We start from the raw sequence: 23,628 nt of genomic DNA, 5'->3' as shown, positions 1-23,628 counted from the left end.
CAATAAAAATATTTATTCAGTGGAACAACTGTAAGAGAACATTTTAAAAGCTTTTCTTTTTCATTTTCCCACCCAAACTTATGTCAAACAGAGGCCTGTCAACCGCCTGAAATACACATTACAAAAGTATGTCCAGAAAGTACAGGAAAACAATTCTTTGAGACACAGGAATCTTCTGAGTTGAATTTTTTTTTCTGTTTCCATTGTGAGATTTGGAAGTTCAGGTATGCCATTAATGGTTTGTGAGAGTGAACTGGCCAGTGACTGACAAATGGCTCCTGAATTTGCTGTTCCAGGAAACAGCAGGCAAAGGGAAGCAGCAGAGTCTGTCAAGAGTTCAGCTGTTTGATCTGCTCCCTGGTGAAAGCTCCAGGCTCTATGCCCTGCTCTAACTTGTTTCTTATTACCTGTAGTTGACGCTATTTTTGAGTCAGTCAGCAATCATATATTGGGCTATTTGCTACAGATCTAATTAAAAATATTACTGGTACAGGATCAAGTTATGTTTTTTCCTTGGAAAAGTGTTGGCCTGAGCTGAAATAGAGGTAATGTGGAGCCCACAGTGTGGTACATTTTAGCCCTAGTTTGCCACCTAATACCAGACTCCTGAGATTAGCTTTTCTCAAATGATTCTTTTGCTCTAAGCCACAGACCTCAAATTCAGCAATGAGCTGAAATGGCTGCTGGCTGAAAAAGTTATAAGTGATACAGATAACCACTGAAACTGGATTTTAGAGAGAACATTCAGTTTGTACAGAAAGGAACACCAAATTACACCTCATTAGTCATGGGTACAGTTTCATGTCAATGTTTTGAAATAAATATGATTGTGAGCTAATGCATTTGGGCTGAAATCACTGCTGTCCCAAGTGCTGTGACATCAGTAGTGTTTGTTATCATCAGATTCTGACCTCCCTGTATCAGTATTATCAGAAAAGTTGTGGAGAGCGATGTAGCTTTTAGAATTCATGGAGATTTCAGCATGATTTGAGGAGGTCCCAGAACACTGCAAAACACATTCAGAGAAAGATCACAGGACATTGTGATATGAAATGGCCATGAAAGAGGTAATTCCTTGACAAAACATCCTGTTCAACATCACTTCAACATATCCTTGATCCAGAGGCTTACAGATTACATTGTCATATGTCCTGATCTCTCCTGATTTCTTTTGTCTTGTGTATGATGAATTCTGTAGTTTCTGTTATATCTGACACAGAGGAGAGTTCCAGCCAGGAAAGAACTTCTCATGCTCAGGTGTCACAAGGGGTGCATCTACCCCTCATGAAGAAATGGAGAGCAGTGAAACTTCTCTAACACAATGTTCCTGAACTAATGAGTCTGCCTGGGAAACTGGTGTTCTTCATTAGCTCAGATCTGGCACCTCACCAAAGTGGTTTGGTGCTGTCAAGCTCTCAGTGCTGTGTGCACTGAGTGCTGGTCACAGTGATGGGTGCTCCTCACAGAGCACCAGCTGTCGTGGGGAGCTGCCTGCAGGATTGCTGTGTAAAAGGCATATCAAAATCGAAAGAAATATCCTAGATAAGACTGTGTATTGAAGGGAGGGTCCTGAATTATGTCACAGCCCACACAGAGCCATGGGGCAGGTATTCCAGGGCCTGGGTGACAGGAGCCACAGGTGTCACCCAGTGTGGTCACGATCCACAGCATCGCCCCAGCTCTGTGTCAGCTGTGGGCTGTGATCACCATTCATTTTTCTTCCCTGGTGTTTAGCAAAAGCAAATAATAGCTGGAAATAAAATGGTTAGCACAGGTTTATTACCTTTGAGGGAAACAAATCACAAAAAGGTAAATTGAAATTAACTGGGTTGAACACAAGGTAAATCGATAGGATTATACCAGGTTCACAAAAAAGGGAGGACTTTCTTCTATTCTGTGACCTTTCGTGAGGACAAGTTGGAGGAAAAACACAGGAATGAAGAGAGGAAATTCTGAGCTCTAGATAAATAGCAGTAACCAGATGTTTTTAGCAGGTGCTGTAAGCCCCAAACAGAGGGATTTTGCTACATGGGGCCTTATTTGTCTAAATCCAAGAAAGGACTTAGACTAAGGCCAGATGGGTGCAGGTGGCCATGGGCACTGCTTCCAAAGCTCAGTGGCATCTCATTTGCTCTGCTGGGAATATGGAAGGAAAATTTCTTCTCAACAGACAACTCATCTAAAAATAACTCCCTTAAACAGATTTTCAGGCTTCTTTTTGTATGTCGGTATTAAGCAGAAGTGGTTTATGACTACTGAGACCGATTTTTTAAACAGGAATTTGCATTTTAAGTTGAATTAAACTGGGGAAAAATTCCCTCTAAATTATTTTCCTCTATTCTTAATTCTCATTTTGAATTTTAATTTCTTGATTTCAGGTCACCATCCAGGGCAGTTTATGTTATGGCTTCACAGTATATTATAGCATTGACTACAGCTCCCAGACCTATTGCAAGCAGAAGTTGCTGCAGTATCTACTGTATTACTAAAAACTGATTGAAATATGTACTATGAAATGATGACTATGAAACAAAAAATTGTCATCTGTGCAGTGAATCATACTAATTTTCATAAATACATCTGTTCATATATACACCAAAATTGCAGATGTTTCCATTCCTGAAATAAGATTCAACTACTATGATACTTTTTAATGTTGCCAAACAGCTGTTTGTTTCCTGAAGCTAATGGTGAGTCAAGAGTATCATCAAGATGCAGTTTGGTAAATGGGGAATGCTGGGTTAGAATAAGGTGATTAATTGTACAGCAGAGATCACTTGGAGCTCCTGGGAAAATGCAGTCACTAGAAGCAAAGACAAAGAAGTAAATCCCATATTAATGAAATCTCCCACATGTGCTTTGGATGCACTCTGGATGAGTTAGGAAAAAAGCACAGAAAGAAACTAGAAATCAAATAGTCTCTTCCTTGGACGTCTTAGAATCTTGATGAAATGCAAAAAAATTGAATTTAACCTGGAAAAATCCCAGTTCATGTCAAGGAAAGACATCCCTGTTGTACATACTTACTGTGAGGGGTACATCTGGGAAGGAGTAACAAGAAGGACTGAGAAATTGTTGGAATTTGGCCTGTGCCCATGCAGCATGAATGAGGAGGCATTGTTCATTTCCATTTAACACTGGCAGAAGAGTAGATGTGTTTTTAGGTAGCTCATTACAACAAACAAATTGAAGGCTATTCAGTATAGGGCAGAAATCAGTACAGAGGGACTTTTGTGTAGACAAGAAGGGAAGATTGGAATGGATCAATATTTATAGGCTGGTGAAAAGAAGGTTAAGTGGCTGAGAACAAAGAACGTGCCAACAGTCTACAAATGGGATAAGCAGCAAGAAATAAGAGGAATTTTTTAGACTGTTCTAAGGCAGAAAGGATGAAGAAATTAAAATTTAAGCTGAACACCAAGATAAAACTCTGATACAGAAATGAACTTGTAAAAATCTCATAGGGAAGTGTTTGAACCTCACTGCTTGAAGACTTGGACACTGTCTAGACTAAATATATTTCAGGGAATAATTCATTTCCATTAGTATCAGGACATGACCTTCTCACCAACTTCTATTAATCTGCATTGTGTAAGTGCCTTATGAGGCAGCAGCAGGGACGGGGCTGGCTGTTAATGCTTGGCTGGGGGAAAATAAACTCCAAACAAGTGCAGCTCAGACCCATGGCAGGGCCTGGGACCGCTCCCATCTCCCAGATAAGTCCATATAGATCTACATTAAGTGAGTATCCCCCAAAGACTTTGAAACTCATAAGTCATTTGTATTATAATAGGATCTACAGTAATTAACTTCTTTATCTATAATAACTCCGAAGTGAAATGAGATTTAAAAAATAATGTCTGTCTTTCCTGTTTGGGAGTTTGCAGATTTTGGCTTTCTTTCTGGATTGACTTTTTGATAACTCAATGACTTTCTCTTCTGGTCCTTAGGGATTTTCCTCATGGGAGCACTAAGTGTCTCACTGTCTTTTCCTGGGCTTCAGACAAAGCTCCTGACTGTCATTTTCTCATTCCTCTTTTGCCATGTGTGCCAGTGGGACCATCTTCACCAAACAGGCTCAGTTGCTTCCTCGGGAAGGAGCAGTCTCCCTGTGGGATAGATGGATCTGTTGAACTTGGACACTAGTTTAAAGAATATTCTCAGACTGAAAATGCCCAAATCAAACATCTACTGTCTGTTGCAACCTCCCATAGCACTCATATCCCACCTCTAGTTCAGGCAGGTTCAGACAAAATTAAAAGCCTCCAGACTGTATCATATGTGAGAGTAGCTGTGACCTCAAATCCCAGATAATGCAGATAAAAAATACTAAAAGCCACTGCTGCACATGGCACTGACAACTCTGTTGGAAGTCACAGTTAGGTGTGTCACCTAAAGATGAATCAAATACAGATTTTCCACAGGAACCTTTGCAACCTAGGAAGAAACATACGGCGTGTGGGGGGAGATTTTTGGTGTTTGTGTTCATATGCCAAGACTACATTGCATGTTTACATTCATATTAGTATTAAATTTAGTAAATAAAAGTCTATGCAATTATATTCAAAATCATTTGGGATGAGTAGCACAGAGCTGCACAAAAAGAGACCACCTTTCTGGTGGGTTTGTGTTCTAGGGCACTGGAAGAGACCATTTTCATAGACAGCATCTTTTCAATTTTCCAGTATGTTTTGCCCTGCAGAAATACCCTCTGGTGTGTTTTGTTGGGGATTTTTCTAATGTCATTGAGAGAGTACAGTGTGTGCTTAGGAGAAAATAATGACTCTTAAGATGATTAACATGTTATTAAACTCTGGGATAATCACTGTCCTGTCAAGTGTCAGCATTTCATCAGCCCCATGTGACAGTGCTGGACTGCTCATTGCTTTCTTTGATCTAACGAGAGTATTTTTCATGATCAACTGCTGAATGTGACCCCTTTGGAACCACAAACTGCATAAAGAAAACAAAAGTGGGTAAACAATACTAAGTCACCTAAAAAAATAACACTGTTTTTATACCAGTTGAAGTAAGCCTAAGCTGACTCCTCATGTGGCAACACATGGGTGGGTCTGGTACCAGTGAACAGCTGGGGCATAACAAAGTGTGAACTTTGCAAGAAATACAGAGAATTCTGCTTTTCAGGCTGGCTGATGAGTCACATACAAGCACCTGCATGATGAAATGGACCTGTGTCATCTGCTACAAGTGTTTTTGCGTCGGGCAAAGAGCTGGAGTTTATGCCAGGGCCTTGAGTACATGTCCTAATGGAGTTGAGTTGGATGAGTTAAGGGGTTTATGAGCTCAAGATCAGCTTCTTCCCAGCCAAGAACTACTATGAAGAAAACTAGGAGTGAGGGCCTGCCCCTGCTCTCCCTAGGTAGTTGCTGTTAAGTTGAGGGTTGAATATTTTCCCCATGTTATTCTGAAGCCCTGTTGCAGTTGTGTCTGCACTGAGCTCTGGCCTCCAGACTTGAGCCTAGACCCAAACCCACTGGCTGCTTGTCCAGTGGAGCTGTCTCATCACTGAGGGCCCACTTGGCAACCTCTGGGCTGTGCCTGACCCTGACCCCTGTTCCCAGCCCTGATCCTGACACTCCTGTCTGCTCACCTGCTCTTCCACTCACAGGTGGCCTTTGCTGCTCTTGCTTTGGCACTGTCCTGATTTTACGCATCTGAGTAACTGGGTTAACTCTGCTTGGTTTGGGGCTTCCAAATAAAACAAGTGAGGGGATGTAATAATTGCTTTCCAAGGTCCATCACATTGCATGGTCAATAACTGAAATCAAACTTGTAAGTAATGGTGTATTTTACCCCAACAGAGGAGTGAGACCAAAGGCAGATAAAGGTACCCTGTGAAGAGGTACATTCAAACTACAATCCACCTGCTGAGTGACTTTGATTTCTACCACCCTGCTGCTGCCTCTTTTCAGCTGTGAGAGCCACTGTACAAAAGAACAGTAGCTTTCTCCACTGAAAAATTCATTTGTTTTGTTTTTTGGGTTTTGCCAGGGAGCCAGCATTTAATCACTAAGATGTGTCATGCTGCTAAGCTGTGTGACAGCTTGATGCACCGAGGGATGCTCCCCACTGAAAATGTAAACAATTTATGCTGTGTATTTTTCCACCTAAAGAATCTACAGATTTTTGCTAATAATGGCTTTTCTTTTTTCCTGTTACAAAGCACTGTCTGCATTATTTGCAATTACAGAAAAAGTTTCTGCATTTCCCTTCTGGTATCGGTGAAGCTAAACAGCTCTTGTACTCTTATCTTACTTTAAAATATAATTTTTTTTCCAGTGATCATTATTTTCAAGTACAAAACAATAATATATTTACTTTGGGAAAAAATAAAAGGGATTGGTATATCAGACTAGCCAGGCTGCCATTTTCTCCTGCTCTTTCTGGCTTCTAACACAGCTATTAGAGACCAAAATGACTGTTTCATCTCTCAGCTGTGTGAGTGCAATTTCTGGAGTTGAATACAGAGGGTTATGGTCCATTTTAGGTACCAGCAGGAACTATTGCTCAGAGCCTGCCATTACATCTCAAAGTTCCACAGTAGCTCTTGTTATGTTTTGATACATTCATTTGGTCTTACTGAAAATATTGTGTATTCTACTCTACTTTCCCTTATCCTTTCCCTGTCATGGATCCTCCCTTCACATGCTGCTGGTAGAGTGGGCTTTTTTTGACAGCACTTTGCCACAACTGGTTTGTCAAAGACTCTCTACAGTTTCTGACCACCTGACCCTGTAAATTATTTCTACAAGAAGGCACTTTTAGCTCTGGGTAGGGAAGGCTTTTCCTTTTATCTTGGCACTCAATGCCAAAATAATGCTCACAGTCTGGGGAAAATCCCTTCCCTCTTTTGAGGGAAAATCCCTTCCCTGTTCTGGATTGCAGGAGCCAGAACTCTCTTTGGATGCTGAAATTCATTTAAATTCACCAGTTTTGAAGAAAAACTGTTCTTCATATTTTTCAGATGTACTTTGTGATCACTCCTAATACAAGGCAGGTTTTTCCATCTTTAAAGAAGTGACGTGCTAAATTTGCATGATGAGATTGCAAACCAGGTTAGAGAGGTGGAAAAAAAAAATAAAATAGCTGGCTGCATTGAGGACCTGACAATTATCAGTTTTCCTGGCTGCCACTGGAATTTCTCAGAGGCACATTCCGGGGGGACTGGGGGGAAGGGGGGGTGGGGGCAACGAGGTACTTCAACCGCCTCATCCTGAAGTGTTACTTTTCAGGACCAACCTTTTCCTGGGCTATTAACCTTCTGTTTAAACTTTAAATTGCTGTGCTATCTGGCGCTACCCAAGCTTTACAGCATTTTTGAAAGTGCTACATCATTTCCTTGCAGCTTCTCAACTAAGGAAACATTGTATTGGGGCTTTGATTAACCCTCCCTGTCAGTGAAGATCTAGATTAGAACTCGAGTAGCCTGAATTGCGCTTACAAGGATTTTGTTGATGCCTTTTTATAGAGAGTATGTTGACATTTTGTACAGATGGAAAAATCTGGATTTCTTTCTCCCACTTACTGTTCTCCTACGCACGTACACACAGTCTCCCATGTATATATTTACCAGCTGTAGGAGGATCAGATCATCACAATTACAAGAGGCGAGTTTTAGACACCAGTGGTTTAGATTTGTATGTTTATTTCTCACTCCCAATCAAATCAGCACAGAGCTACTTCTGTAATTAGCTGCAACAGCAAACAATTCCATTTGCATATGTAAGAATTTGTGCTATACTAATTATCATCCATTCTTAGGCCAGAATCACAAAGTTATTTAGATGCCTAACTTACGTTTTTTGACTTCTCCTTAGGTACATCCTGTGATTTTAGCTGCCAATATCTTTAAAAACACAATTTGGTACCAGTGTCGTAAAATACAAAAAGAGAGATACATGGAATGACTTGTATTTCAGGCCACGTCTGAATTTGATTTCGGACATAGTATTGAAGGTTGGGGGTTTTGGCTTGGTTTTTGGGGTCTTTTGTAAGGGAGCAGCTCTGGCCTTTGCTGTACTTTTGGCAGAGGTCCCTTTCTTCTGCTCTAAGTCATGGTCATTACCTGCACACATACACATTTTTATTTCACAGTAGTATTTTTTTCACATTTCAAGCTATCTCCTCCTGTTTCTGCTTTAGATTTTCATCTGTTTCAGAGCATCTACTCCCTGTGATTATGCATTTTGTTCAACTGCCTTAATAAGACAAGAATCAAGAGGAAATCAACAGCTGTATCTTTCTTATATTCCAGAAGCTCCAGCCAAACCATGTCTGGACTTTGACACTTGATTGCTCTGATTAAATCATAATTATAGACAGCAGGGAAAGCAAAGAAAGTTTAGTTTCCAATTTCTGTCTTTCATGCTTGACCTGAAACCTGCTGAAGTCAGTGGGAATCCACGAAGTCTCCTTCCAAAATCCCTCAGAGGCACAAAACTGCCCATTAAACCAGTGGCAGTTGTTTTTGTCTCAGCCTTTGCAGCTTCTTCACTGAGCCAAGAGGCAGAATGGAACACCAGGCAACAGGTTTTACTTACAGTTTTAAAAAGTTTTATGATAGAAACAGGAAGCTTCTAATAATAAATTACAAACCTAAAGATAATTATTAAATTCAGAGCAGTTTTTTTCCCCCATGCCTTGTTAATTTACTTGCAAATAATTTCAGCTTTCTGGATTTAACACTGTGAGGAATTCACCAAATGTTTAAATAAACAAATATCATATCCATACATCAGTTTGGCATTCCACTGTTCCATCTGGCCTCTGCTTTTAGTTGATAGGAAAAACAAACCTGATTTGTTGAGAGACTAATGAATATCTACTTATGGCTGTTACTTACTGGAATTATATTGAACAGATAATTCTGTAATTAACTTCTCTTTCTGTTTCTAAAAGTATTCCTTAATCACTGTATCCCAAAAAAAAAAATCTTATTGAGATAAAAATTAATTGGAAATCATATCACACCAATTCAGCTTATCATTTTCAATGAGAGATACACCTGCTAAAGACAAAAATAATTTTAGTACATTTTATTTGTTTTGAAGGTATGCTCATGCATTAAATTGGAGCAAACATGAAGATAATTAATCTGTATTGTGAATTTGTATTGCCAACTGTTTAGCTCTTCATAAGTTAATTAAAGCAGTTTCAACTTTCTAGTTTTAGTGTAGTTTAAATAGCAACAAATTTAAAAGAAATTAGGAGGCTGCTAATTAGTTGGTGACAATGATTACACGCCTGGTTCATTGCAAGCCATTGAAAAAACATCTGATTTTTGTACATTGCTATTTAGGCAGTATTTATTGCACATGTTGCACAAATAGAATGTTAGAGCAACTGACCATGAGATACATAAATAAGTAGGTTGTTTTACCAGAAATAGAAGAACTCCAACTGGCTTAGATCTTCAAAATATTTTTAGAGATTCCTTTGAAAAAGTTTTGAAAGTTCCTACATGTTCTATGACAGTTACAAAGATGCAAATTTCTGGAAAAATTATTTTATACTGAAAATGTAAATATTGCTCTACTACAAATGAGAGCCTCAATAACCGAGAGAAGCTGCATGCTTAAAGATCTCCTTGGAGTGCTGGCAGCCTTGAGATCAAACATTCCCACTGTATTTTCCTGCACCCTGGAAATGTAATTTTGAGCTCTAAGTAGTGATCTACTCTGCTGACAGGAAAGTTTTGATGCTGCTTTAAGGTGCAATCACTCTAAAACTAGAAAACCAGGATGATTCTCCCTTGCTATAAGGCAGGAGATATCGCCAGTCTGTGGAGTGTTAGAAGCTGGAAAATCCATGAAAAACTCACAGAAACCTGTCTGCTCAGCATACCTGCTGCTGAGCCCCCATGAATCACAGGAATTTGCTCTGCAGGCAGGATTTCTAGCTGTACTGCAAGCTGTACAGGTGGGTGTGTACATATTGTCTGTGTCATGATTGCTGCTAAGTTGCCTGACTGAGGTTCCTGCCAAATAAGCAAATTTCATTCAACACAGCCTGGATTTTATATTTAGGGAAAAAAAAATGTCCAGGGTGATGTCTCCTCTGGTAACCTTTTCAGTTTCACCTGAAACCTCTAAGCACTTGTCTCTACTGTGCAGGCACAGAACGCTGCACTGGGCGCACAAGCTGAACTCCCGGAGTACAAAGGCTCAGCAGTGCCACTGCCTGCAGCCTGACAGAAACCCACAGGACTCCCAGGGGGGTCTCCACTGACATTTCTGAACCATTATTCCTGTTGTACTCCAGCAGGCTCTAACTGTCGATTCAGAGCCCAGGCAGTTCCCACAGTCTGTCTTTGTATATTTATAACATGCAACTGAGTATTCTTTGTCTACATGTTTCTAGAAATCTGAGAAGTGCAAAGGTCCTTGACACCAAAAACAGGTGCTGAGCACACTCCAGGTAAGTCTACACCACTGGAAGTGTACTCTCTTACAGACCATGCCAAAGCTGGACTGAACTATGGACTCGTTACAAAGGGAAATGCTTGAATGGCCATGGCTTGGACTGCTCCATCACTCAGAATTTGGGGTTGTCTCCACATTTCCTCCATCATATTTGGTGATTATGCCTGCAGATATCTTGTTTTCCTCACAGTAGGGCTATTAACTGGCTAGCAGTTATTCTGTGCTGAAGGTACCTTCATCAGTCTTGAGCTAAAATAATATCTTGGATCTTGAACAGTCTCTTTGCTGCTTCATAAATTAGCAAGTCTAGGCAGCAGGACTGCTTTTGGCAGAATTTTCCATAAGTATAACACAGCTGGAAGTACAACTCTTCATGTTCTTTCTCATTACTACTATTAGCTTCCTCTTTCTTAGCCCAAAGGACATATTCCGTTGAATATTTCACTCCTATTTAAAACAGAGTAAAATTTATCTTCAAATGTGCCCAAAATATACAGAGAATAATACTTCAACATGTATGATCTTAGAGAATCTAATCTTTTTGTCAGTGATAAAATGTGGCTCTGGGCTCTGGGCACAAAATTCTTTCCTGTAATGAGATTTTCTTGTAAGCTTCACCAGTGATATTGGATACTTGGAAACATTTGAGAAGCAGCTTGACCTTGTTGCATTCAAGCTGTGCTCACTGGATTTGTATGAAAATCTGCTTAGTATTTCATATACCCACTTTGAAGTTCTATCATGCCTGTTTGGGCTGTTCAGGGGCAATATCACTACCAGTTTGACCCTGAGTCCAAAGCCAGTGTGGTGTAAATTCATCACCTTTTTACTGTGGGAGCTAAAGGCTGCAGGATGGATTTTGTGAGCTGCCTTTTTGCATGCACCGACCTGAGGTGTCAGAAGATCTACACCAAGCGTGCTCAGACATGTCTGGTTTCAAAGTATTTGGAGTGTTCCTCCTCCAGCAGGCTGAGATGGTAACTTGTATCCTTTTCTCCTGCAGAATCAGGACACTCCTGCCCACCCTGTGTTTACTTAGCAGATGGGATCACGCACTACTCATCCAGGCAGTTCCTAAATCAATGGAACAGAAGATTAACAGCATATGGAGCATGCCCCATCCTCAGGCCTGGTATCTCCTGAGCAGTGTATATAGCCCTGGCTTTATTCCAGACTCTTCCATTTATCATTATTCCTGTCTGAACTATGGTGGCTGCTATTCTCTTTTATCAAAAATATTTCCTATCAGGTAACTGAAGCAAAGCAGGCAAAGAATGAGAAGAAAAGCAGAAAACTTCCACTGCTGAAAAGATGGAGAGATGTTTCTAAAATCTCAGTGAATATCCAGGAAGTATCCTGAGAGAGAAAAGGATGCAAAAGCTTGTGTGTGCCCTGGATGAGGTGGAACAACATACAATATGTCACAGTCTTACATTACTTCTCAGTTCATTACTATAACCTGAAAAATAGGAATAAAAATTAGAAGTTCAAGCACATACTCTGCTCTGGCAAAGCTGTTTCTGAAGCTGGAATTATTTGGGGTGATTTAATTTGCTTGATTAAGATAATTTTGGGATGTGTTTGGCCCAGATAAAGAACGGATCACTTTAAATATGAAGTTAGCCCTCATGTTTAGGGGCAACTAATCTACCTTCTGTGTATTGATGTGTTGTAAATTACTGAATTTCCTGAAATGCAATTGATTTTATACAAAGAATAAAATATCTGTAAGAAGAATCTGCTGTTGTAGGTGGTTGTGCTTTCACAGTGATTTTTGGCTGCTGTTTTGAGTCCAGAAGTTGTAACACACTGGAAGTCTACTCATAATGCCTAATTTCTTGTACTCTCTGTGTGTGTGTATCTGCATATGAGACTGGGGAAATGCTTACACAAGCAGAGTTCATGCTTCAAACAACTTTTTTTTTTTAGCTCTTGTATTTGCTAAGCAACACCAATTAACTCTTACTCAAAATACCATTCCCTCAAATAAAACTGCCGCTTTTTGCAGTTGTGCCACGCTGCTTGGGACACTGCATTTGCCACAAAATTCATCCAGGAAAGGCTCCTGTTTGCACTGCATCCATGCAGGTGCATTAACCTTCCCATGTCAACCTGTTTCTAATCACTCTTAATGTCTAGAAATTTCCATCTGGTGTTAATGGTGTTTCCCTACCATGGTAACCAGCAATCTAAGAGCACACCTGGTCTCATACAGATCAGGAAGACTCTAAATCAAAATCTTGGCAGCTGTTTGATACATAGTAAGTGTTGTGCCTCTTTTATCTTCTTTTACATTAAAACAGAGGGACGTGAAATGAAACTAAAATATAAATTTGCCCTTCCAGTGTCTTCCCCAAGTCTGCTACACTAGTGATATCCCTGCAGGCTTTGAACTGAGCTTCTGAGACCAGAGTCTTTGATATGATCCTTGCCCTCTCAGTCATGCTGCTTCCTAGAGGAGTCCGTGTCCCTGATCTGCTGACAGCCAGATTGCTATTTTTTCTTCAGCATTGTACTGAGGGGAGAAGTCACATTATGCCGTTTGTGGTGGGTTTTCTCCTCTACCCACCTTCCCTTTTAAAATTAATTATTAAATGCGATGCCAGGGACAAATTATTCTTGGGAGCTGAAAAACTGAGATCCTTCTAATAGGCTTGGATTATTTCCAGCTGGTTTGAAGCACCTTTCTCCATTAGCTGGAGAGCTGATTAGCATGAAGAGCCTCCTGAGTGAAGTGTCTTTTTAGCATCTAAAGTTAGCTCTGGGGAGCAGGGCAGCCGAGGCTGGCACCAGGCCCGTGGCAGTAGCTTGGTTGTGCCCTCAGCCCATCGCCTTCTGCCGAGGGAATTGCCCGTATTCCTTGTTTCAGTGTATTCCCTGCTTCAGTAAAGCCAGGACATGTCACCTGTGGGCTGTGCCGGGGACCCTGGCCAGGGACAGGGCAGGGAACAGGGATTAGGAACACCGCGGAGCTGAGCCCCAGCCCTGTGCTGCTGCGCTGGCTCACGCTCTCTCCTTCGGTCACAGAATCAGGGAACCAGCTCGGTTGGAAAAGATTTCTGAGATTATCGAGTCCAACCTGTGAACCAACACTATCTTGTCAATTAGACCATGGAACCGAGCGCCATGTCCAATCTTTCTGTAAACACCTCCAGGAATGGCGACTCCACCACCTCCCTGGACAGCTCGTTCCAAAGTCTAATCACCCCTTCTATGAAGAAATTCCTCCAAATGTCCAGCCTACACCTCCCCTGGAGCAGCTTGGGGTCCTTTCCCCTCATCCTGTGGCTGGTTCCCGGGGAGCAGAGCTGACCGCCCCTGGCTGCACCCTCCTGTCCGGGAGCTGCAGAGAGTGACAATGTCTCCCCTGAGCCTCCTTTCCTCCAGCTGAGCTCCCACAGCTCCCTCAGCAGCTCCCCACCGCACTGCGCTCCAGCCCCTTCCCCAGCTCCGTTGGCTTTCTCCGCGCTTCACTGCCGTGACTCGGGGCGGACACGGCAGCGCCGGCCGAGCGCCGACCGAGAGCCGCCCGTGCTGTTCCAGGGCCGCTCCCTCAGACAAGCACACGCTCCAGGCAGCGCCCGGAGAACGCGGCCGTGCCGCGACTGCGCCTCCTCGAGCGGCCCTGCGACACCCCCGGTTCGGGCCGTGACACCCCCGGTTCGGGCCGAGACACCCTCGGTTCGAGCCGGTGACACCCCCGGTTCGGGCCGAGACACCCTCGGTTCGAGCCGGTGACACCCCCGGTTCGGGCCCCGCTCTGGGCGCACCGGTCCGGGGCGGGCGGGGGCGCAGCGCCCCCTCCCGGCAGCGCCGCCGCGGGTGCTGCTTGCACGGGCCGCTGCTGCCTAACCGGCAGGATTCCCTTGAGGAAAATCTGTGTAATTTACGCCGTGGGTTTTAATTGTTCTCTCTTTAATTACTGTCTGTTTATAAACTAGAGACGGGCTCACGAACAGGGCGGGCAGCGCCGCCGCTCAGCGCGGTCCTCCCACCCGCCGGGGGCGCTGCGGCCGCCCCGTCCCGCCCCGTCGCGGTTGCCCGAGTGGCGGTTCCCGTTCCGGGCGAGGCGGCGGCGTTGGCGCCGGGATGGATCGGGAGCTGCTCCGGCAGGCGCTGAGCCACCACGGCCCCACGCTGCTGTCGCTGCTCCGCGCCGAGCAGCACGACAACCCCGACTTCCGCGGGCTGCTGCCGCCGCCCGGGGCCGCCCCGGAGCCGCCTCGCGGGGCCCCGCCGGCCGCCTGGTGAGGGGCGCCGGGGCAGCGGCCGGGCGGGCCGTGAGGGGCCGCGGGGCGCGACTCACCGCGTTCTCCTTCCCCCAGGAAAGAGAGGGCGAGCATCGACACCGAGATAAAGCGCTTCATCGCCAAGAAGGCGGATCTGCTGTTCGCGCACTCGTGGAAACCCAACGGGCCGATCGAGGACAGCATCGAGGAGAATGAGGGTGTGTGAGTTGCGGGCGGTCACTCTGTAGGGACAGCACTTGAATTTGCGGTGTCTTTAGAAAAGGCTTAATTTTTTTTTCTGTTGATTTTTATAGACTATGCGTAAGCTTCCTGTTAGCACAGGAAATCATATTTTCACGTGTTTTGCTGTTGTCAAATGTTTTGTGATCTCAGGGTGCAGCTTGGCCGTGTGTAAGTGACTGTGCCCTTGTTGCAGAGTGTTACGCTGTCATGCCACCCCTGGAGAGGTTCTTGGAGGTGCCCAGGGAGGAGAGGAGAGAGCTGTTCTTCCGTGACATCGAGCGGGGCGATATCGTGATTGGGAGGATTACATCTATCCGTGAATTTGGCTTTTTCATGGTGTTGATTTGTCTGGGAAGTGGTGTCATACGGGAAATTGCAGATTTGGAAATCACTGTAAGATACAGCTTTGGTCAATAGTTAATTTTTCACATTTATTTGTTGCCTCTTGCATCTCTTAATAGAGCGGAACGTGTAAAGGTGAAACAGTTTTGGGATAGTGGGTAGTTCCTGACTTTGTGGGCAGCCTGTGATACTTTGCTCAGCCAGTGAACACATCTTTCACAGCAGTGACCACAGTATTGGGTTGAAAAGTTCATCATTTGTGGATGCATGAATTTTTACTTGAACCAAGCCATATTTTAAGAATTGCAGTTCTGATGTGCATTAAGCTTAAAGCAATCTTTTTTGGCTTGCTCTTGGGGAGGAAAAAAAAAACAACAACCCACCCTATGGCTTCATTTATGACATTCCTGCTCTGTTCTGTTGCAGGCCCTGTGTCCTGTGAGGGATGTGCCTCCTCAAAGCAACCATGGAGATCCTCTGTCATATTATCAAACTGGAGACCTTATCCGAGGTGAGTAGCTGCAGAAGTTGTCAGGAATGTGTTTGTCTCGGCTTTGAGCCATTTCTGTAAATTTATCCCTCCCTGTATTATTTCTGCAGCTGCACTCAAGGACGTTGACCGTTACCACGAGAAGCTGGCAGTGTCCCTTTACAGCTCAGCTCTTCCACCCAAGCTTTCCAGTACAAAGCTGGGTGTGATCACCTCTGATGACTTCCCACTGCATTATAAGTAAGGATGTGCTGTTTGCCTGCACTTGCTGGGTGCACTCAGGGTGTCTGAAGAGCATCTCTGACAGGCTGGCTGTCCCTTAAACTCCTCAGGGGGCTTTCTGATTTAATGGGCTGATCACATCCTCCTTGTTGTTCCTCTCTTTAGCATACTTGGGTCTGGATGTGTAGGTGTGGTTGGCTTTTTAGCTTCTTTCCAAAAATATAAGGAAAGCAAAAGGCAGGGTGAGATAGCTGTTGCTTTTGGACTGTGTTAACAAACAAATTAAAAACAAAAAGTCTTGGGAGACTGGAATATGAGTTCTTAGCTTTTTAAAATTCCCCTCAGAAGATGGGGACACAGCTGTCTGTAGTATTTGTCATGTTTTTGTATGTCCTGGCAATATGGGGGTGGGTGCCCAAATAGGTTTCAGAAGCTCACTTAGGGTAAAGGACATAAGGGTCTGTAAATAGCAGGAAAATACATGCCTGTAGAAGAGAGCAGTTTGTGAGCAGTGATACAGATTCCATATGGGCATTTTTATTCTAAACATAAGCATGATGAAACAGGGCACAGAGCCTGAGGTCTCATTTGTGTACATTGGTGCTGTTTTGAAGGAGAAGCCTGGAAGTTGCCAACACAGGAGAGACATTCGAAGAGGTTTTGCATCGTTCCCCAGGGTTTGCTAATCCATCATTAGTTGAATATTTAGCAGAAAAACTGGGACTAAGTGAGTCAAATCCACCATCTTTGCTGCGAAGTCTTCAAATGTAAGTGATTTTTACATTGTTCCTTTTCTGTAGCTCTGTGGAGATTATTCTAATCCATTGAAATAGATTTGTGAGTGGGAGTCCTAGGCCACTTAAACCTTTTACATTTTGACTTGCATGACTGCAGTGTACACGTCCTTAAATATTTAAAAGCAGACTCCTCTAGAGTAAGAAATTTGCATTTGAAATCCTGTTGCTCTGAATAAGCAAGACACCTTACCACACACAATGTTTGATATCAGATACTTATGGAATTTATTGTGTAGCTGCTGTCAGCATCTGTGGATTGAAATGCAGGATGTTTAGGTTTTAATGTCTTCTGACAGATGTTTAGTCACAATGTTTATTTTACTAGTAGATTTGACCCCTTTTGTAAAATAAGAGTCAGATATATGCGATGATTCATGCTGTGACCCCTATGTATATTAGGCTCAAAGCAGGTGTGGATTTTGTATGTTTTTGTTAAATGTACTGCAGTCGTACTGGTTCAGTTCAGTACTTCTAGAATGGTTTGGTAAAAACTGGTTTCAGAAATATGAAACAACAGACCTGACTGAGGGAGAGCAGTAAGGCATGGACAAATAATATTTTAGCTTATTTCAACTCCACTGCATACTGTAATCTGAACTTTGTAGACTCAGACAGCCAGCTTGATGTTTTTATTTGTTTGTTCCTTAAAGTAAAAATTTCAGTGAAGAAGATTTTGCCCCTGCATTGAGGAAAAAGCAGTCAGCATCTTGGGCCTTGAAATGGTATGTGATACTTCTTGTCAGAGCTTGTTGTTAGATTGGGTTACAGATTATATTTCTGCAAAGAAAACACACATTAAAACAGTTTTCCCATTGCATATGTAGCAATGTAACCAGAATCTTATTAAAAATAAACCTATCTGCCAAGTGAGAATGTGACAGATAAAGTCCTGAGATTCAGTTCCAAAATGTATGTCAGGTTTAAGGGAGTTGTTCTTAGAATACTTTTAATATCCTGACCCATTCTAGAGTGAAGAGCAAGATTTGTGATAACACCAAGCATGCAATTTTCTGGTTTATAATTGAGTGTTGAATGACCTCATACTTGTCAAGTCATTTAAGCCTCAGACTGTAGATGTAACAAGTGCACTTGCTGTCTTTGGAAAGTTAAATGGAGCAGCAGCCCTGGATATTTACTTTTGCTTTTACACTATGCAGTGCATTTGCAATGTTAATTGCAGAAAAGGCTGCGTATAATGTTAAATTAAATTTTAGTTTTTAAGAACAGTCTGTAATGAATTGTTTTAAAAATCAACTTATATAAATTCTCTTCTAATAACATAATCTCTTGGAAAATGTGCAAGAAATGTTCAGGGAATATGAAATGTAAAGCCTCAGGATATTGGTGTGAGGTGAGCTGGTTAGAGCGTGTACCATCTGCCCATGCCACCTTGTGCCATTGCTCTAATGGGGATTTTTAGCTTTGGATATAATTAAGCCTGTTCAAGGTTAATGGTGGTAGGTCACACATAGTTTTAGAAAATTGCTTAAACAATAATTCCATAAATGAAATACAATGTAGTGTAGTAGCACTGTCTGCAGAAATGCTCTCGAATGCCTTAAGACACTGGATTAAAGACAATACATTTTTGTGGAATTAGGTCAGTGTCACCTAACTGAAATTCCAGTGTAAAGTACCCAATAACAAGGTCAGGTTTTAATCTGTCCCTTGCTTGGAATCATAATTTGTGAGTAACAGAACAATCTGCGTAGACTAATTGTATATACTAATTTCTCAATATTTTTTCTTCAGTGTAAAGGCTGGGGTGGATTATTTTAAGGTTGGGCGCCACGTGGAAGCCATGAATGAGTACAACAAGGCTTTGGAAATTGATCCACAAAACGTTGAAGCTTTAGTAGCACGTGGAGCTCTGTAAGTCTGCTTGTTTCACTTTTTTCCCCTTTTGTGAAAGAGGAGCATCTCTTTTTCATATGCAACTTCCTGTTGTTCTAGGTATGCAACCAAAGGAAGTCTGAACAAAGCCATAGGGGATTTTGAAGTTGCTTTAGAAAATTGTCCTACCCATAGAAATGCAAGGAAATATCTGTGTCAGACTCTTGTGGAAAGAGGCGGGCAGTAAGTGTTGGGGTTGTGGGTTTGGTTGGCTGTTAACAAGTGTTCTCATAATATTTTTTTTAATACCATTCTAGTGATGACACAAAATGGCATCTTTCCTTTCTGGCTATGTGTTTAAAGAAAAAGAAAAGTCCTTGGGAATATCCATCCTTGTATAATTGGTTTACACTTTGTCCTCTGTCCCAAAATCCTGGCAAAATATTTGAGGTTTAATCCTCAATATCCTTTTTAATCCTTGATACCCTTTCACTGGTAGGATACCAGGCTTGCATAAAGTCCTGTGAATTGTTTGAATATGTTCCAAAAGGTTGAGGATTGTTTGGTTATTTTTTTTAAAAAAGTTTTGTAACAAAATTACATTCTGTTACTTTGCTGAAATATTGGTGACCCACTCTAATGCAAATTTTTTTGAATATTCAGGGAATAGGTTCCTATTAAGCCCTGTGATAAGAAAAGAGAGAGACTATTTTTGAAACTGGAATTGATACTTCAAAGAATAGTGTTACAGGTCAGAATGAGGAGTGATAAGGTCAGAAATACTGTTTCATGTTAGTGAGGTGAGCTGAGATGGTAGAGGGGTCTCAGAGGGATGCAGTGGTAGTGTCATAGTGATAATAAGAAATACTTGCAGATAAAAAAGCCCTCAAATAAGAAATAGCTGTCAAAATGTGTCCTAACTGTATATGAATTTTCACTTGAACTTTAGGTTGGAAGAAGAAGAGAAACTACTAAATGCTGAAAGTTATTATAAAAAAGCCTTGAGCTTGGATGAGACTTTTCAGGAAGCAGAAGAGGCCTTAACAAAACTCCGTAAGCACATGCAGGTGATTCTTTACTTTCTTTTCATATGATGCTCTCAGTGACAATAAATGAACATCAAAAATCATATTAAATCTTTTGAACAGGGAGGGGTTAAAGTGCTGGTTTGTCTTATTCTCTGCTTCCCTACTCCACAGTAAATGCTTTCTAGTGAGCATTATGGCTGTACCTACCAGAAGAAGGGTACCTCTTGGTGACCCCACTGTTTTGGGATAGTAAAGAAATGCCAGACAGTGGAGACAGGGAAAGAGCAAAGCAGGGATAAGAATATCCCATCACACAGCGTGATTAATGAGGTTAATTTAAAACATTCTGTAAATGCAAATGTTCAAAGTGTAAAACACTCCACAAGCCAGATAAACATTGTTACCATTGTTACCCTTGGTCCGCGGGTAATTAGAGAGAGTAACACCAGGCAAAGCTGAGGCACAGGGAGCTCCCATGAGAGGAAATTCAAACTAATTTAAAGAGAAACAGCAGGAGGTGGAGGGTGGGTGGGCAGACAGTTTGAATATCTCAGCTTTCTCCTCTGTTGTCTGGTGGGTTTTTTCTCTCTTCCCTTGCACGCAGCATGTTTCCCAGGTGAGCCTGCTGCATCTCTGTGCTAATCTGAGTTGTCATCTTTTCCCTTTTATTTACCTCCTTTGCTTGTGTTGTCTTCTAGAGTGGGTCAAAGAGTAAAATAGAGCACTGAGGAACAGGCTTGTGTTCTGTGCTTCTGCATGTGAGAATGTACACAGGCTGGGGTAGATGGCCTTAGTCAGCAGTTCTTCAGTTGGTGGAGCCATAATGCTGACAGGATGTGTGGAAGCAAGGGGGAAGAGGAGATAGGACAATCTGATAAAACTGAGCTACACCAGAGATAAAGAGGTGTAATTTGAGCAGTACCTGCATTTGGCTGCTTTAGAAAGAAGTGTCAGTTAAAACACTGAAGAATATTCTCAGCAAGTAGGAGATAAATGTTACTCTGTAGACATTCTGCTGCGGTCATTGATGCAGCAGATAAAGAATATCACAGCTGTTATTTGTTGCTATGCATGGCTTTGGCTGCAGTGAAGGGTTTCCTTTATTATAGCTGTTAAGTCAGTTGCTGAGCTTTGAAAACTATAAATCAGACTTCCTGCTCAGTCTGAACAGAGTGACTCTGTAGGGCTGTAAGTGGCAGAAGGCCGATCTCTTACGGACTTAAGTAGTTTAAGGATTATTTAGCTATTTAGATGCTCTCCTGCATTTACCTGTAACTTAGTACATAAGTCTGATACTGTCCCTGCTGTGTAGAATGGCTGAAACAACTGCAGTGTGTTTTCCTGTAATTCTGATTATGTGTTTTTCTCCAATGCATTTCCCTCTGAACGGAACTGTTGTTGCTGTGCCTGCGTCTGGTGCTGCTCATCACCACCAAACCCCTGGAACTTGATTTCTTACGTAAACTATGCATCAAACTGCTCTGTGAAATTGTTACCAAACGGTTTGTATTCAAACATGGCCAACTTGAATTCATCTTCAACTGGGTTCTGCCGTGTTTCTCTTGTAAACTGCAATAATGATGACCCTTTCCCTTAAACTCTTCTCTCTGTTTTGGTTGTTTGGGGGTTTTGTCCTTATTTTTCTACATGTTGGTAATGTTTGGGATTTTTTTGCATATTCCATCTATAAATTTTGGGCTCTATGCTTCCTGGTGTGCTGGGTCATGGGTACCACTGCAATGACTGGTCAAATATATTTTTTAATGGAATAAAAACTGCAATATGGTCCTTAAATATAAACCTGTCGCAATGGCCAATACCAAATTCCTGAACAATATTCATTTTTGGTCTGGGAATCCTGGTAAAACATTCCTGGTGTATACATTTGGATGGGGTTGAATGGGGGTTAATACCCATGTTAACACTACTAATGTAATCTTTTTTATGATGCTTGGGTTCAAAAAAGAAATCTTTGGAAATGAGGGAGAAACAAGCTGCCAAAGAAGAGAGACAGAAAGCAAAGAAAATAGAAACAAGTGCAGAAAAATTGCGTAAGCTCTTAAAAGAAGAAAAGAGGTAACTGTTACATTGAGTGTACTGGTTATGTGGCAATAAGTGCAGATGAGACTGGGAGCAATCCATCTCAACAAACAGCAAGCTGGGGAGAACTTCTCCCTGGGTAAGCTGCTTTTCCCTCAGAATGTTTTTGTGGATAGTGTCCTTTAGCGCATAGAACCTTTAATGGAGATGTGTGTGGAGGAGAAGTTATTTAAGGAATACTTTGCAATGTGACATATTTGCAAAGCATAAGGCCACGTGAAATTGGGAAAGATCTTTTATAACAAAATGTTCAGTGGATTTAATTTGTTGATGAAGAAACGGCATTTTAAATTGTCACGTCAGTCAGGCTCAGTTTCTGTTCCCACCTTACAGTCCAAGCTTGGGGTATGCAGATTTGCTTTCTATGTGTAGTTTTTGCCTGCCAATGAAGGTTATCTCACAGGTTAATTATTTTTTTAGGTTGAAGAAGAAAAGGAAAGTATCGACTTCCTCCTCCTCTTCTTCTTCTTCATCCTCCTCCTCCTCCTCCTCCTCATCATCAAGCGATTCATCATCAGATGTATCAGCTTCTTCCTCCTCCTCTTCCTCTGATCACAAGAAACGTAGGAAAAAGCGTCGGCATAGATCTGAGTCTGCTCGCAGCTCCAAAAAAAGCTCATCTAGAGCTTCTTCCCATTATAAAGATCAGAATAGGAAAGAGGAGTGGTATTCCCCTCCAGCTGATACCTCTGCTTCCTTTCTTAATCAAAGTTTTGAAGTGGAAAAGCTGCTGGAAAGGCAGGACAGCATAGCGTGCCCAAAAATGGAGGTAAAAGAGAGAGACAGACACTGTTCTTTTTCGAGGACTTCAGGTGATGATGAAGACACTTTTGGAGGTAGGTCTGAAGATTCAAGAGATTCTTACAGTAGCTCCAGAAGTCAGCCAAGTCATAGCAGAACTGAAAAATACAGTAAACCAGAGAGATTTTTCTCCAGTTGGAGGGGTCCTTCAGGTTCGTATCATAAATCAGATTATAAACCCAGGATGCATTATCACAGGAGATTTGAAAGGGATGGAGAGTGGAGAAGGGAGCAGTTTAAGAGACATGGCTCAGGTCAAGACAGGTATTACATGTCCCCAGGGTCTGACTATTCTGGCAGATCAGGGGGCAAGTACAGGTCATATTCTAGCAGCTGCTCACATGAAGGTGACAAAGGTTATGATAGTGACAGGCAGCATAAAAATGAAAGTGAGTCTAAGAATAGAAAAATTAGTTATGAAGACACTGATAAAACAAAGGAACCAGATGAAGAAGTGTCATTAAATGGTACAGAAGAAGCAGAAAGTGGTGTTAAAAGAAAGCTGCCTCAGAACTTAGTTAACATTTTTAATCAGATAGCTGAGTTTGAGAGGGAAAAAGGAAGTAAGCAGAAGAAACAGTGAAGTACCTGAGAATACACTACTTGGATGAGTGTAGTTATGTCAACTTTTAACTTAGTATCTTGTGAAGAAATACACACAAAGTGTGAGAGAAAGGCAGAATTTTTTCTGCATTTCAGAATGTCAAAGAATTCTAAAAGATCATATGGTGGAAAGAGAGGGAAGAATATCTTATATAAAATACCAGTTATTTAAAATAAAAGTTTCCTGTGCTCTTAATTTGAGGTGTTCCTGTACAATATTTTGTCTGATGGGCTGAAATCCCTTGAGACCCCTGGGTGTAGTTAGCTGTGCTCACATCAAGTATGCACTTTAACAACAGCTGGGCTTGGTGTTCCTTGTCCCTGGGGTACTATTGACTGTTGATATTCTTCTATCAGACTTAACTTCCAGCTATAGAAAAGGGATAACAGAATGAACTCATGTGCCATCAATGTATATAGCCCATTTGATCATTAAATTTTCTTATTTTTTCTTAATTTTTTGTGTCTGGGTTTTTGTGACTGTTGCTGGGATGTTTC

The 23,628-nt window shown here is 42.0% G+C and overlaps 1 protein-coding gene across 1 annotated transcript; it reads left to right on the top strand.

Annotated features, from left to right (window-relative positions):
* The first annotated feature begins 14,478 nt into the window (after positions 1-14,478).
* TTC14 (tetratricopeptide repeat domain 14) lies at positions 14,479-23,586 on the top strand. The gene is made up of 12 exons (XM_038146038.1): positions 14,479-14,689; positions 14,768-14,889; positions 15,108-15,307; positions 15,683-15,767; positions 15,857-15,986; positions 16,583-16,735; positions 17,416-17,487; positions 18,518-18,637; positions 18,719-18,841; positions 19,548-19,665; positions 21,593-21,702; positions 22,147-23,586. The coding sequence occupies exons 1-12, from the start codon at positions 14,532-14,534 to the stop codon at positions 23,108-23,110; spliced, it is 2,355 nt and encodes a 784-aa protein (XP_038001966.1). The 5' UTR covers positions 14,479-14,531; the 3' UTR covers positions 23,111-23,586.
* Positions 23,587-23,628: the final 42 nt, after the last annotated feature.

The sequence above is a fragment of the Motacilla alba genome, chromosome 9 (genome assembly GCF_015832195.1).
Source record: "Motacilla alba alba isolate MOTALB_02 chromosome 9, Motacilla_alba_V1.0_pri, whole genome shotgun sequence".
NCBI classification, from domain to species: Eukaryota; Metazoa; Chordata; class Aves; order Passeriformes; family Motacillidae; genus Motacilla; species Motacilla alba.
The sequence above is the reverse complement of the archived record's forward strand: the minus strand, read 5'-3'. Positions and strand labels throughout refer to the sequence as shown.